Below are 16,981 nucleotides of genomic sequence, written 5' to 3'. Positions count from 1 at the left end.
TTGCTGGCGTTATTGGCGTTGCTGGAGAGAAGGGTACTAGCGTTAGTTGAACCTCACCTAAAGGAGGTGCAATGTTGTTTTTGTCCTGGTCACAGAGGACTGGACTAGCTCTACACGATACTGATGAAAGATAAGCCAAGCAGTAAACTTTTGCTTTGTGGACTTGGAAAAGGTATCGCTACTACTTGCTTGCCATTTGGTCCTCGTACAACCGCATCAGGAACTGATTGACATTAAGTTGAGCCTGTGTCCGGTGAACCTCTGCCACTGCCAAGTCTCCCATTTGTCACCGGCTCTGTTGATAATATCTATGGACATTTATGGATTTCTGGGCACAACCAAGATGTCGAAGGGGTCTGGTGTGGAGGCATTAGGATCTCGTCACTACTATTTACAGACGATGTGATCCTGATGGCCTCACTAGGTTGTGTGACCTTCAGTGTTTACTGGGATGTTTTGCAGTTTAATGTGAAGCTTCTGGGATGAGACTCAGCACCTCCAAATCAGAGGCCATAATTCTGTCAGAGAAGAGTGGATTGAACCCTGCAGGTTGGGCGTGAGGTCTTGCCCCAGGTGAAGAAGTTCAAGTAACTAAGGGTTTTGTTCACGAGTAAGTGAGTCGAGATGTGTCCTGGACACCTCCCTGGTGAGGTGCTCCAGGCATGCCCATTCGGTAGTGGACACGCTGGAGGATTATGTCTCATAGCTGGCCTGGGAATGCCTTTCTGGTGGAACTGGAAGAGGTGGCTGGAAGCTGGGAAGTCTGGGCTTCCCTACTGAGAAAGCTGCCCCGGCGACCTGGACTCGGATAAACAGAAACAAATGGAATGGACTCATTTGAGTCTCAAATTTTATGTAAACAAAAGTGGTCAACCATGTCACCACTGCTATAAGCGCTTGGGACGCTTGCAAGATGGTGGGTCAGGACTTGATGAGTTGGTTTACATAGACGGGTTGTTAGACGGGTTGTCAACATAAATGGATTCCACTGCATTTTGCAACCAAAAATAATAGTAGCAACGTTACAACCATGTATGATGTTTTGCCTTCAACAGTCCTGCATATTTAGTACACAGTGTTCTCTGCAGCCAGCTTCAATCCCACCACCACTCATTGGACAGTGGCATACAGTTTCCACAACAAAAGACATTTTATCATTGGCACAGCCCCAATACAAAGGTCATATTTTTGATATACAAAAAGGTTTTAAGTACAATCTTGCTACAGGTGTTAATTCACAATACCTCCCCATGAAAGCTGTTTAAAAAACTGTGGTACAGACTTTGTAGTCAAAGATGTTCAAGAGGTTTCAGGGTATATTTTTCTGGGTATCTGACCAGATTTTCCTTCTAAGGACAATGAGGCAATGAGTGTTTGAATGTTTTTTGTTTGTTTCAACATACTGAAAATACAGTCAAACCCAGCTATTCGTTTGTCCATCTTTTTGGAGGATTAGGTTTTCAAAGAAAATGTTTTCACCTGGGTCTCAGTTGTTGTCAGCTCAACAAACTAGTCCGTTTGCCCTAATATCATTCAGCAGAATCTGTGCCCAAACAAAGCATCCCACGTGTTGTCGACTCACTTCTGTGCTTCTTTTATTTATTTATTTGTGTGTCTGCTAAATAACCACATAAGGTTGTGAGTCCTAGCACTTTGATAAGGATGAGAAACATTATTGATTGAAGAAAAGTAGTAGCCAGGATGTACGGATGTCTACATCGACGGTAAGTTCCATTCTGGCAAAGAAGACATATTTTTTATGTCTGTCATTGGATTTACATTGTTTGCTATGGGCAAACATTCTGAGATATTTGTGTATGTCTGTTTTTGTCTGACATTTTGGAACAAATAACTAACAAAAACCCTGGTTTGACTGCACATGTAACTCTCCTCATTTTCTTGTGTGTTTCTCAGTACGCAAAGCTGAACAATTTGTCAATGTAGACACATTACACTACCATGCAATAACCACATATGGACACCCTGGGACATGTGCACAGTTACTATACAGAGGAGACATCTAAAAGACAGCAGGGATACACGGGTACCATTTAGTAGCTAATTGGACTAACAATAATGCCAGTTAAGATGAGAAATGGCCATGTTACCTTCTATTTAGAAATGTAACCTAAAATGTGTTGCTAGGTGTTCAGAAAACAAAATGAATTATGCTAGATCATGTTTGAACACAAGTGAAGAGCTCAGCTAAGATTACACTAAGAACTTATTACTTACTTACGCTTTTTAATTTGGAAAATCCAAGCTAATGCTTGTCCCAAAACATATAATTTCTGAATGTGATTGCTTTGAAAAGTTACCCGTGTAACAGTGCCAGATAGCCTGACGTACACTTTCACCCCACTGTAAGACATCATACCAAAGTAACGGTTGTGTTATTTACACCAACAATAAACCACTTTCAAAAAACTGTCTTCTGAAAGTTCTTGATTGCCAAATGGGAGATTTTCCACCTCAGAAAAGGATGGAAATCTTTGATTCTCCTCATTAAGACCTTCAGTAGCTTTTTTCCTCCATAAATCCCACCGGCCCTTTCTTTCTGTGACTTGTTCATCCGATCATTGACTGGATTCCAGTGTATGTTCCTGCAAGAAATAAAACAAATATTGCTCCTCTTGTGAAAAATTGCAGAAATTGATACACACAGTATGATCAACTGATAATTCCATCCAACTCCAACCACAAATATAAAGACTTGGACAAATGAATCGTAACATGTTATCAATCAAATACCATGTAAATACAGGTTCAGCATTGCCAATACCGGTAGATACTTTTCGCTTGTTACATCAGAGTCTAGGAACGGAACCAGTTTGTATCCTGAGGACCATCTTTGGAATTGGTCTGTGGGTTGGGTTTGACTATCCTTCGCCTCTGCATATCTGAGATTTTTCTTAGTCTGCCACTCTGTGCCTTAAAAAGGACTGTGGCTTTGCTTTTCCATTTCCTCACTATGTTCGGCAGATTGGAACCTGACAGCTGAAATCTCTGACCCTGCTTTTGTATCCTGCCCCTAGACCATGATGTTGAACAATCTATGCTCTCAGGCCATTTGACAGTTTTGAGGCTACCATGGTGCTACTCTTCAGAGAAGATGCAAAGAGGAGAAGAACTTGCAAATACCCTTTCTCGTGATTGGCTTCACTTGTGTATGTAGGCCAAGGGTCAATGAGCTCACCAAACAAATGTTGTGTTTCAATAATTAGTGCTAAAGGTATTCAAATCAATAAAACAATAAGGGTGCCCAAATTTGGTCGCCTGCCTACTTTTGTTTAAATAATTATCGCACATTTTCTGTAAATCCTATAAACTTAATTTCTATTCTCCTCTATCACTGTGTTCGTCAGCTATATGATAGTTTCAACTGAAATTTCTGATCACAACAACCAGTGAAGGAAAATCCTGAAAATGATCAGCCCAAACTTTTTCATACAAATGTATACTGTAAATTTTTAGACATGGACTAAAATGAGACTTGTTGAATGAACATCTTTGCGTTTGATGGGATCAATATAAAATACATCAGTAAAAAGTACTCCATATTCAGTCCAATTAATCTTAAGAAAAAAATAGTGTAAAGCCCCTAACATAATGACGAATTGCAAAAGTGGCAAAAATGTGTCCAAGCAAAGATCGGTAAATTTGCCACTATTTGCCACATGGAGTAAATGCTGTGTTAGCTGGGAAAAGTAAACAATCCCATACTCAAAATGTCATAACAATAATAAGCATGCATCATTTCAGCCTGAGCTTGGTGTTTTGAACACACAACGGGACACCATGTAAAAGTAAACAAGTTACAAACTGGAGACCAGCATACCAGCAAGAAACCCAACGTGTGCTGATCTTGCTGGCATGCTGGTCTATGCTAGTCGTGCTGGTAGCTGGTCTAACAAAATGTGCTGTGTATGAAGAGTCAGAAGCTGTAATTTCCAATCAACTTTAACCCTAGATCTGGTCAAAAGGAAATTTTAATTCAATCCTATTTATTCCGATAATGATGTTAATTCAAACGTACATGGAGACATTATTTCTATTTTACATCAGTAATGTATAGCAAACCCAAACATTGCTATCTTTTGGCTCATCAATGAAATTGGATGTTTTTTTGGTAACTAAACCGAATGATTGAGGGGTGTTGAGATCTTGGAGTGGTTATTCATGGATGCCTTTACAAGGCAAACAAACAAGCTGTTTGTGTGTTATGTGTTGATCCTATCTGAGCTAAATAAATGGGCAAAATGCTGTGCCAAAATGAACACAAAGTTGCACCCTGGTACCTAGTTGGCAAAAGCATCAGCAGCTTTCCTCTCACATGCATAGTTATTGGATGCCAGGAAACTGCTCAACATATATAGAAGAGGGAAAAAAGGCTTCTGAGGAAAATTACATAAAGACTCCAATTTCTATGAAAAAAAAGTAGCTGAACATGAAACAGAGATGGGGGAGTCACAATCTACAGGCAGAGTACCCTTTTTCTCTACTAATTACATAAGTGAAGAGGAAGTTGTTTATTTTTCTGTATACACTAATCCTAGGTTTATCGTGGATAATTGGTTTCAGACCCAACCATTATAAGTGAATTTCAGTATAGTAGAATCAATATTAAAGGGGATCTATTATGCTCATTTCTGGCCCTTTGTATTGAGTTTTGGACTTCTATAGAGGAGTTGCACACAATAACACGCACAGAAAGCTTTCTACATCTTCCAGAATCTGCATCAATTCCAGCTGTATTTCCTTGGATTTCCAAAATTGTCTGTTTTAATTTATTCCACCCACAGCCAGCCTCCAGGCACACTAACTCAGCTGTGATTGGTCCCACTCAGTTTGCACAGCTAACAGCTTGTACCATGGCACACCCATATAGGGTGTCACCGGCTGGATGAAGCCTCACTGTGAAGTCACAGTGAGCAGGTGTTAGAGAAAACTCTCTAAAACCGAGCGTTCAGACACATCCCAAACTTCTTTCAGCGCTCACTTCCAAATGAACAAACCTCATTATCTGAAACTCTGCCATGATATATAACATTTATAGGTCAGAAAAGTGGCAAAAGCATAACAAGACTGCTTTAATAAATGCAACAATTTTGTAGTTACAGCATAGAAAACATGATCATGACTTACTAAATACAATTTTTACCATAATTAGAGCCTTGTATCGATGAAATAACACCCCTACAATCACATTTACACTCCTATTCTTGGACACATTTCTAAACTGTAATGTGCAGGCAATGGGATCACCGTCGCTGTAAACATAGCCTGCTAGCGAGCTAACTAGTTAGCATTCAATTTGTTTATTCTAAACAAACAAACAAACAAACAGAGTGGTAACAAATGACAAGGTAAGAAGCAAAAAAACGTACTACTTCCACATAGAATAGGAGGAAAATATTTTTTGACGACATGCAGAGATAAGGAATGCCGAATGACGAGAATACTATATATAACTTGTCTTTCAATATTTTTTGACTAATAATAGTCAATAGTCAACAATGAAAAAGCAGTCATTTATTAATGAATGAATTTAAAGTGAGGGAGCGATGTTCGAACCGTGATGTAGTGAGAGACAACTATAGGAACTATAGAGGGACTCGTAATCATGTGATGTCTCCCTGAGGGACGAATAAAGGCATATCTTAATCTTAATCTTAACAAGATTCATACAAGAATGTGTGGCCTTACATTTTTTTGGCCTCAGCCAATGACAGGGGTGTCCAAAGTGGCATTTCTTGGCCCTCAGCTTATTCTAAAAACATAATTCATTATTAAAGACATACAGAGCATCAGTAGACACATATAATACAAAGAAAGCTAAGGTGTTGATGTTTTGTTCAGACACCATAGCACGATTCCCAACCACTGCGTTAAGGGCACATTAGTGTGCTGTGAAATTATCCAATTCCACTTTGTTGGTCTGAAGGTTATTATTTATTTACTATGAATCAGTCATATTTGTTCATCTATCTGTCCCTATCTTGGTGACACAGCATGATGACGCAGCCAAACAGACTTCCTTTTCATCTCGCATCGAAAGTTCAGACTTGACACTGAACTACTACTTGGCGGATCCATCCGAGATCGATTACACAATCGAAAACGAGTCTTTGAATGGGGAAAATTGGTCAAGTAAAAACCAGGGTCATGATGAAAAAATGTCATCATTGTGTTACCACAGTTGTTACTTGTTTTCTTTATCGTGTTGTGCTTCTCACTGGTTATAACCCACAGTCCACAAACACACAGTATTTTAGATTAACTAAAAACTGAATTGTCCGTAGGTGTGAATGTGAATCCTGTGACAGACTGATGATCCGTCCAATCAACATGGAAATAGCAAATAGCTAAGAGTGTATCATAGTTACCTGTTAGAGGGGTTCAGGGTAGGCCTGCCTTGGGTCATGGGTCATGTCAGGGATGTAGGACTCATGGAGGTCCGGGTCTAATGGCAGAGTGTCCAAAGGCAGGTCAGTATAGCCATACGGAGGGTAGGCGCCATCTAACTCTAAAAAGTAAGGAAGAGAAAGACACATTTTTTTTCCAGTAACCAAAGAGCCAAGGTTGCTTCAAAAATTGGGGATCATATATATCATACCCAATTGATTGAAGGGTGCACCGCTTACTTAAAAATAAAAAATTTGACTGTAAAAGCTCCCCAAAAAAACTTCCAGATGAAGGGCATGGATGTTGACTGCCTGAGCTCTGCAATTTTGGACTATTTTGGAGCTTTCCTACAGAATTTAACCACAAAGACAAGATGCCTTGCTGAGACCTTCTCTTTGAACAGGTTCAATGAATAAACAAGTCACAATTGCTGTTAGCTAACCAAGGTAGCCCTTACTAACAAGCAAAGATCAAAGCCATTGCCTAGCAATGCAATACTATGCAACGATAATAAACAACATCCTTCCGGCCTTGAATGTCGTAGGAAGAGTAATAGGAGACAGATGAGTCCCTGGAAACAGCAAAATGTGAGAAGGTGGACAAGGTAGAAATTAAGTTATATGGCACTTTTTAGGAGCTACTATTAATTTACAGAGGTATCAAAAGAGATGATGCCGAGCCAACGGAGCCAATGTATGAGAGATTGCAGCCACACAGGTACAGAGCGATCACTTCAAAGGAACACTGGAGATGAATACGTTGGCAAAACAAATGTAAGAGAGGCAAAACAAACACTACAGCAGCAAGAGATGGAGGTGATGGCAACACAACAAGTGCTATGGAATGAGCTAATGAAGATATCAGACGCGCAAAGAAAGGCTTGTCAGAACCCCAATGATCTGAAAAAGGAGAACTTGGCATTGTGTCATGACATCAATAATCTGAGTGCAGTGAAAACACTGCACTGCTCTCTAGGAATAGAGTGAAGCAAAGAAACAATTCATAGAGTAAATGAAGTGTAGAATGGATGAGATCAAAGGATGGGAGCAAGGCACATGCATGGATGATGTGATCAGACTGGACTGTGCATTCAATGATATACGTACATAGATGTTGCTCTGGAATTACTTTGACTATTTTCATAGTTATGAAATACCCCTGATGAAAATGATAGATTACACATGTATGTAAAATGGTTCAAAAATCTTGCTTGTACTTCTGTATAAGTGACCACAATAAAGAGTCATCTCATTCATTCATTCAATACACACACTCGCCGTCTATGATACACACATACACGCACATAATAGTGGGGGGTAACAATAGAAACATTGTTCTCACTCACACAAGCTAAACTCTCACTTTCACACATATTAACTTTCACTTTCCAGGCATCTGGGTTTAAGTATTTTAAATTGTGCGGACATTGACTACTTAAGCCATAGCCATTCCAACTACACAGAGGAACAATAGCAACATTAAATCTTTAAATGATCAGTAATTCTTTTCAACAGCACAGCCATGTACGCCAATGTAAACAACATCAAGCAATATTTGGGCCAATTAAACAAGGCATTTAAATTTAGTCATAATCTCAAAAAAAGATGGATTGATGCCAAAAAAATTTGATTTTGGACTGTAACGATATGAGCTGAACTACATCAACAGGAAGAACGAGGAATGGTGTATGCGAAAGAAATGCAGAACTACAGCATGGTTAAAAATATTCACTCACGAGGGTCGCGTGGGTGCTGGAGCCTATCCCAGCTGTTTTTGGGCAAGAGGCGGGATAGACCCTGGACTGGTCGCCAGCCAATCACAGGGCACATATAGACAAACAACCGGTTAAAAAATATGTATGTCAATAGCAATTTGATAGCTCCTAAGAATGTTTAAAGACGTGACATTCCAAAATGAAGCAGTTTAAGAAGAAGTACAAGGGCATGCTTTTTTAAATAGTTTTTTATGTTGTTTCTTTCCTTTTGTATTCAATAATTGTGAGCACAGTAGTTACTGTACGTCTGACCATATAAAATACGAAGTAGTAGTTATTGTTGCCTCTAGAAGCATAACCCAGACAGTATTATTGGGAATGACTGACAACTGACAACAACGTCTTATTTTCCAGCTGTCAGTAAACAGCCTTACTTTCATATTTGTTGAGGATTCTAATGAGTTCCCACCCAGGAAACAATGATAATTGGTCACATTATACATTTTCCAATTAAAAAAATGAGTGATTACAGAAAATATGAAGCTGAAGAAATTAATTATGTGTGTTAGAGTGTGTGTCTGTGTGTGTGTGTGTGTGTGTGTGTGTGTGTGTGCATGTGCCTGAGACCAAGCGGTATGCATATAGGAAAAACAACACAAAATCCACATCAGTTGAGAATAGCTTGTCGACCACCTTGTGGGACATAGCATCTGTTCCTAACAGTTACATTAAACACCTGGCTAATGCAAACATCTTACTTGATTTCCACCAGCATTCCTGCTCTACATTTCCAAATAGGAGAACCTTTGATGGTATATTTGCCGTATCTCCTCCTCATCCTTCTTGAGGAAAAAATTAACATTGAAAAAAATATCCTACATCGCTATTTAACAACCAACGTTATATTAAAATGTGTTTTTAATTGTTGTTAATTATTAGTTGTCTAATGGGTCACTTCCTCTGTTTTCACAAAGTCTGTGCTGCGTGTTGGCTCATTTGCATACTAACAGTGGGTTTTAATTACTACTTATTAAGGCTTATTCCAATCACCTTAATATAAAGTGTTACCTAACAGTGATTTTATGGTTACTTAGGAGAGGTGAGGGAGGGGCGATCTGGGCTATGAAAAAGCATCCAGTACAGCCACGGAGATGAGTGATGAGTGGATCTGTCTTGAGATTTTTCTGGCAGAGTTTTAATAAATAAATGGGATCAAGCCATTTAGGGGGCCAAACTCTGAACTAATACAAACAGTGAAATTTACCTGGGCCTATTCAGCGCATCTCAAGTCAATTATTATTTTACTGCAGGTCCGAATGATTATTATAATCTAATCCTGCCCTGTTCCTGCACAGGTACTAATTGTCAATAACTTCTCTAAGACTGCGTACATGTGTATGTGCACAAGCCATTAGGGCAACTCCCCCACTTTTTCGGGTGAAATGTAATTTGGAGCCAAAGAGGGATACCAGGGTGTCAGGAGAGCAACAATGTGAGAAGAGAAGAACAAGTGTATACTGTACATGCAGTATGTTCCAAGAAGCATTGTCACTTTTTTGGAAAAGTTAAGACAGATTCATGTTTAACTTTGGTATATTAGCAAAATTAGCAAAATCTTGTTTTTACACTTGTGCGTTAAAAAAAAAGATTAATTCTGTTGTATCAATGTTACTTATTTTCTCTGTGAATCTATCTCAATCCATGCAACCATCCAACCTTCGAATGTGTAACATCTTTCCCACTCTGCAAATATAACAGCAGCCATGTATTAAAATCCACAGTGACAACAGCAGGAGGTCTCACTGCTGCACTGTGTGCAAATGTGAGTGTGTGAATGTGAGAGGAAGTCGCTGGTCATACAGTGGTATGTATTTGACAAGAATAATCTCCCAGCATGTGTGAAGGCTGTAGGATTTCTCATTTATACTGTGAGTGTTTGTTGTCTTGACCTGCTGCCTGCGGACTTTTGTGCAATGAGCCTATATTGCTCTCGGGTGTACTCACACTTGGCCATTCGTACTGTGCTGGACTTGAGCAAAATTCCCCCTACCCTCACCCATGGCCTGTTTGCTTCTCCAATCACTTCTACTCTGTTGTGTTTTACAACAATTTTCCTGACTTTGCGGATCATTTCCAGTCTTATTTTGAGTCGTTCTTTTTATTATGCAAAGTGGCAGCTGTCATAAATTACTTGTAAGAGTGACAATCACAGTCAGGTAGTTTTGACTTTTGTATCATTTGGATCATTTGGAAAATTTTTATTATTTTTATTGCTTGTTATTCATAACATGTGAGGGGTGATTACATTACAGTCATTCTACACCTGGGCTATATTGTGCAAAAGAGGAGAAGAAATGCCGTGCTTGGGTGTGAATCAGTGCACATGCACTAGCCAAACGTGCCGTGCTTTGGATGTGAAATGGGCCTTGGCATGGCCTAGCGTGAGTACGTCCTCAGTCTCTTTTCAGCTACTGTGAAGTTGCAGCACCCATTTGAAAGCAAGAGATTATTTTTTGCATCTGACGGTGACTGCCAAGGGGACTAAAGGATTTTAGGCTTCAGAGTCTGACTGGGTGGGGATGACAGATGGGGAGAGAATAGCTGGTGTGGCAGGAAGAGATACTACTACCAGACCACAGATTGCCAGGTTGCATTTTTAGGTTCTCCAACTATCTCCTAGAAACTATGCAGCAGTTTTTACATCAAATAAATGCATTTCAGTCTGGTAAGCGTATAACTCCCTTCATTATTCATCATTCATTCAGAATTTACAAGTCGAAGACATGTAGTATGGCATGTGGAAACACACTAATGTTCAACATCAATCTCTATTCTGCCTCAGAATAGAGGTAAAACCTGATATGACACCCAGTTACTGCATATTGTTACTACCATCTCCGATGGTGTCTTTAAGTGTTTCCTGTCGTGTCATTTAAAGAATCAGTACAGAGCATATTTTTCTATCTCAGCCTTTGGGTTATATAACATGTCTACCTAAACATGTCTGTGAAAATTCATCCATCCAGTTCAGTGTCTTACTAGGGTATTGAGTCAAGAAACGGGACTGCAGTGATTCTCAATTATTTTCTGCCATGCTGCCCCCCCCCACCCCCCAGCCCCATTCAAGTACTATCAAGAAACTGATAATATCAATTTATTCGTCTGTACAGTACAGACTGAACTTCAAACTGAGACCAGATAAATGCGACAAAATGGAGAGCACTGAAGCATACAGGCATATTCAAGAGCCAAATTACATGCTGAGAACGACAAATGCATACATTTTAGCAGGTCTGCAACAATATTGAAAGTCCTACAAAGTCCTCTCCTCTTCATCCACTGCATCCTCCCACTTGGCAACATCATCCGTTGTCATGGCGTCAGCCATGCCGATGACATACAGCTATACATCTCCACCACCTCCATCAACTCTAATATCTACTCCACTCTCAGCAACTGCTTAACCGACATCAAAACTTAGATGTAACACAACTTCCTCAAACTCAACAGTGACAAAACAGATATAATCATCATTGGTCCCAAAAACATCACAAAATCCACCCATGACTTCTGTCTCCAACTTGATAACGCCACCCTCATTCTAGCCCCTCTCATCCGCAACCTTGGCATCCTCTTAGACCCTACCCTTTCATTTGAACCCCACGTCAAACAATTAACCCGGACTGCATTTTTTTCATCTTAAGAATGTAGTCCGACTCCGTTCAACACTTACATTCTCTGGCGCTGAATCCCTGATCCACGCATTTATCACATAAAGAATGGACTACTGTAACAGAGTTCTCTACGGTCCATCCAAAACCCTCAACAGACACGCAATATATTCAGAACTCCGCTGCCCGCCTCCTCACCTCCACCCGCTCCCGTCAACACATTACTCCTGTCCTTAAAAACCTTCACTGGCTTCCCGTCCCCCAATGTATTAATTTCAAAGTCCCTCTCATTACCTTCAAAGCTCTCCACAATTTGACCCCTCCATACCTCACAGACCTGCTCCATCCACACAATCCCTCCCGTCCCCTTCGCTCCTCAGACTCCAACCTCCTAGCACTTCTCTGTAGGGCCAAGCTCCGAACCTGGGGAGACAGAGCCTTCTCCATTGCTGCCCCCAACCTCTGAAATTCTTTGCCCCATTCACTCCATGTTTGCCCTGACCTTCCCACCTTCAAAAAACAACTCAAAACCCGCCTGTTTAAATCCGTTTTTAATGCATAACCTTTTATACCTGACTGCTGTGTCCCACTTTTGAATGAATGTTGTATTTTAATGTCTTCTACTGTTTTTTTACACAACTTTATTTTTTTTTTCACTGTAATGCGTCTTTGAGTATTCTGAAAAGCACTGTACAAATAAAATGTATTATTATTTTATTATTACATGTCTCTCACCTCCATATCCCCTCCCACCCCGGCAGTTCATCACACTCCCCCAGGGCGGCCTGGCCCACTATTTGAGAAGCACTGGACTAGAGGATGTTTTGCTCTCATCTGAGGGTCTTCATCAGTTCATGCTTATGACTAGATATGACAGGTGGGGAATGGTACAGCATACAAAGTATTTTTCATCTAGGTAGAGGTGCACTCAAACAATAGTCATGAAACTACAATGGAGTGGGGCCTATGCTAGTGTTGTGCTGGTTAGGAAGAAGAATACTTTTAACCATCAGAACATTTCCACTAGGGCTGCACAGTAGTCGAGTGGTTAGCGCGCAGACCTCACAGCTGTGTGGAGTTTGCATGTTCTCCCCGTGCATGTGTGGGTTTTCTCCGGGTACTCCGGTTTCCTCCCACATTCCAAAAACATGCTAGGTTAATTGGTGACTCCAAATTGTCCATAGGTATGAATGTGAGTGTGAATGGTTGTTTGTCTATATGTGCCCTGCGATTGGCTGGCGACCAGTCCAGGGTGTCCCCCGCCTCTCGCCCGAACACAGCTGGGATAGGCTGCAGCACCCCCACCATCCTTGTGAGGATAAGCGGTAGAAAATGAATGACTGAATGAACATTTCCAGTACACTTCAATCCTGGTAACACCCAAAGGCAGGTAGATAACAAAGACCGACTTGGACCAGACCCAGAAAAAACATCTGGTGTATGATGTCCAGGGCAGTGAATGTAAATATAATATAAAATGCTCCCTTCCCAAAAAAATCAGTAACCTTTAACAAATAACAAACACGACACAACCACCTTTGGCTTCAGGTGCGTCCATAACTACCGTTACATCTGAATGGAATGGTAATGAGGGTGATTCTACAAAAAGAACTGCTGGCTCCACTCCATTGTATCTTAATGACTGTCATTTTCACCACAAGACTCTTGTTGTGTATCTTAGAAGATAAATACTTTGGATCCTGCACCATCTTCTCAGTATACAGCTGTCCTATCTAGTCATAACATGAACTAATGAAGCTTGCTTGGATGAGAGGGGAAATGTCTTCCATGACAACCTGAACAGTCCAGTTGTGATCAATTCAATATCCTGAGTCTACTTAAACAGTGCGTGGCAAGCTTATCAACTCCCAGTTGAATCGCTTTAGGATGGTTTGTGTTTTAATTGACAAAACATTTGCACGACACAGCAGGAAAATGAATAAAAAGTGACATTTACTAACTGTGAACCTGACAGAGGTCTGTTACATTTTCAGGTGAGGCACCACAAAAAAAACACAATCATAGTAGAAAACCAAAGTTGTAAATCGTCAGACTCACCATCAGCCAAGTATGTGGGTTCCAGGGGAACTGAATGGGCCTTGAGAGAAACACAAAAAGATCATTACAGAATGTAACACAATTTTTACCAGTCTCCAAAATTAGATTTAGACAATAGACAGATGATCAATGTCAATGTGGAAAGTTGGAAACAGGTGGCACTGCAGACTACTATAAAGACTTATTGTTTTAAAAATGAAGTACAGTGGGGAAACAGTTGGTAATGATTTATGATTCATTAAAAGCACCATTGTCAGTCCGGTGTTATATTGACCCAGGTTGGTCAAACTGAAGTGGTTCGCACAGACGACCACACTTTCCCAAAAAAAAAGCTGGGACATCATAAAACTAATCAATTTTGCTCTTGTGTCCTTTGTGGCTGGGAGGGATGTGATGATGTGTGACGAGCAGCGTACGCAATAACACAGCAGTTGTGCTTAGCTGTTGGGTTTGACATGGTTGTGGCTCCATGTAGTCAAGGGCATATTCCTCAGAGTGCTGCTAAGTCATTTTTAAAAATAAATTATCTGTTTGGTTTGTTGACCCTGTCGTTTTTCAGTCTGCATATTAACTACTATACACATTACTGTTTATTACATTTTAGAATCTAAAATGTCTGTATTAGCAATATTCTACCATTCTTACCATTTCCCAGGCAGTTGGGTCGTGTTTGAAGAGAGAGTGTGTAAGCTCCACTGACACTCTTTTCCTGTAATCTGAGCTCTTGTCCTCTGAAATTCGAAATAGCACTGCTGCAGCGTAGGTGGCTGTGGAGAGATATCAGAGTTTACATTTAGCCCAAACGAAATGTCAAATTAGTAGCGTTCTCATGATACACTCAGCTCAGACGATACACAATACTGGTTTCAAGAGAACAAGACGACAAAATATTTTAAATTAACTTTTTTTAAAAAACTACAATGGCTGCACAGCAGTGCACAAGTGGTTAGCGTGCAGACCTCACAGCTAGGAGTTCAATCCCACCCTCGGCCATCTCTGTGTGGAGTTTGCATGTTCTCCCTGTGCATGCGTGGGTTTTCTCCAGGTACTCCGGTTTCCTCCCACATTCCAAAAACATGCTAGGTTAATTGGCCACTCCAAATTGTCCATAGGTATGAACGTGAGTGTGAATGGTTGTTTGTCTATATGTGCCCTGTGATTGGCTGGCCACCAGTCCAGGGTGTACCCCGCCTCTGACAGCTGAGCTGGGATAAGCTCCAGCAGCCCCCTCCCCACCCCGCGATGATAAGCGTTAGAGAATGAATGAATGAATGAAAAACTACAATGACAAAATATAGGACTGGACAAATTTTTTGCTAGTCTTTTTCCTTCCAACAGCTGTCAGACTCTATAATACAAACTGTTCCAAAAATTATGTACAATACTGTGCAATAAACTGTGCAATAAACCTGTGACAGCTCTATATAATTTCTGATTTGTATTACCATGATTTTGCACTTGATCTGCTCTTGTGTGCTTTGTACTATACTCACACTGGCACTGGTGTGCCATGTAGGGAGATGAAACAGTAACCTGAATGCGTCACTGCTGATTATTTGGAGAGGTGACATGTTAAAGATGTGAAATACAAGAGCAGCGGTGATATAATAACAACAACATATCTTATTTGTGATTATAGTCACACATATAATTTAATTCAGCCTGTGCAGAGGTGTGTTCATTCATTCATTTTCTACTGCTTATCCTCACAAGGGTCGCGGGTGTGCTGGAGCCTATCCCATCTGTCTTCGGGAGGCAACGTACACCCTGGACTGGTCACCAGCCAATCACAGGGCACATATAGACAAACAACCATTCACACTCACATTCATACCTATGGACAATTTGGAGTCGCCAATTAACCTAGCATGTTTTTGGAATGTGGGAGGAAACCGGAGTACCCGGAGAAAACCCACGCATGCATTTACAGGGATTTCAATCTTGTGTAATGCTTCCTGCGGCTTTGTTGTAGCCATTGCAGATTCTCTGATACTCTCTAAGATAAACCTACTATAAACATATGGCTTTTGTAACGGGTAAACGTACAAAATAGGAATAATTAATGGAGAGACTAGTTTTTATATCTACAATCGTCTATCATGGAAACTGTTGCAATATTTGCAGGATGTGTCTGTAACAGATTTGCTATATATAGCAAGTGCAGACAACCCATTTTACAGTTATCTTGTGTTTCACCCTCAGTCCTGCAAATTTTGCACATCCCACTCAAATCTGATTTGTTTCAGTTATTTTCCTCTATCACCAAAATATCATAGCCAAGCATCTGGGAGTGTTGAATATGGTGCACAACAGTGTTAAAAGCTAAAGCCATCAGAGCAAAGTGTATGATCTGACTTTAACTTGAGTAAAGAAAACACGTATTTGTGTTTGACAAGAGGGAGACATCTTAATTTAATCCCAAATGGTTAACCCTGATACATGCACTGCTATTGTTTTCTGTTGTATATTGTTTGTATATTTAAATGTAAAAATGTGCAACACCTCCAAATGTGAATCTGCAGAAAGGATAAGCGATTTAGACAGCTGGATAACAAAGTAAATAAACACTCCAAAAGATAAAACACAGGGAATGAACTCACAAAGAAAAAAATCAATGTGGGGATTGATTGGGCCTTATTCCAGAACCTTTTCTTCAGAGCAAATGAATTCTTAAGTCCCACGTACACACTAAGAAGAATGTGTCATTCAGCGCACACCCCCCATGCTTACTTACGTATTTGTCATTACACAGCAAAATAAAGGTATTTTGCATTATTTTTGTATTATTGTTTGACTAAGTTATGCATTCTTTTTATGTCACTCATTCTGTTCAGGTTTAAGAATGAGTTGGAGTCTCATTCATAAAGGTTGCATAAGAAGAAACACAGCCTGCAAGTTGAATTTTGAAGGCAGTGGCACCTGGCGACTAAAATGGAAACCTGATGAATTGAAGCCGATTGACTCCAACATTTCAGCTACACTTTGTATCCAACTTAAACAACTGGTCTACTTCAGCACAACATCAGTTACATTATTTGTGTGTTCTAATATCAGTTAAACCCTTTTATTTGTATGTTTCAAACAACGTGCATGCGTACATCCTTTGCCATCCACTCCCCCTTTCAATTTTAAA

At 40.2% G+C, this 16,981-nt stretch overlaps 1 protein-coding gene across 3 annotated transcripts in view; it reads right to left on the bottom strand.

The window, feature by feature from the left end:
* Window positions 1-2,098: 2,098 nt before the first annotated feature.
* Window positions 2,099-16,981, bottom strand: part of LOC131103798 (junction plakoglobin a-like) — a 130,350-nt gene continuing 115,467 nt past the window's right edge. For 2 of the 3 annotated variants that reach the window (XM_058050342.2, XM_058050343.2), the window contains 4 exons: window positions 14,494-14,615; window positions 13,849-13,888; window positions 6,387-6,526; window positions 2,099-2,603 (listed from right to left, as the gene is read on the bottom strand). In XM_058050342.2, the coding sequence (XP_057906325.1) occupies window positions 6,390-6,526; window positions 13,849-13,888; window positions 14,494-14,615 (299 nt within the window). In that variant the 3' untranslated portion in view covers window positions 2,099-2,603; window positions 6,387-6,389. Of the gene's footprint in view, window positions 2,604-5,706; window positions 5,771-6,386; window positions 6,527-13,848; window positions 13,889-14,493; window positions 14,616-16,981 lie in introns of all 3 variants that reach the window. The other variant, XR_009119684.2, reaches the window with a different exon arrangement.

Source organism: Doryrhamphus excisus, linkage group LG16 (assembly GCF_037039965.1).
Source record: "Doryrhamphus excisus strain RoL-2023G ecotype Guam linkage group LG16, RoL_Dexc_Guam_v1.1, whole genome shotgun sequence".
In the NCBI taxonomy this organism is placed as follows: Eukaryota; Metazoa; Chordata; class Actinopteri; order Syngnathiformes; family Syngnathidae; genus Doryrhamphus; species Doryrhamphus excisus.
This window is presented reverse-complemented; position numbering and strand designations above follow the sequence as displayed.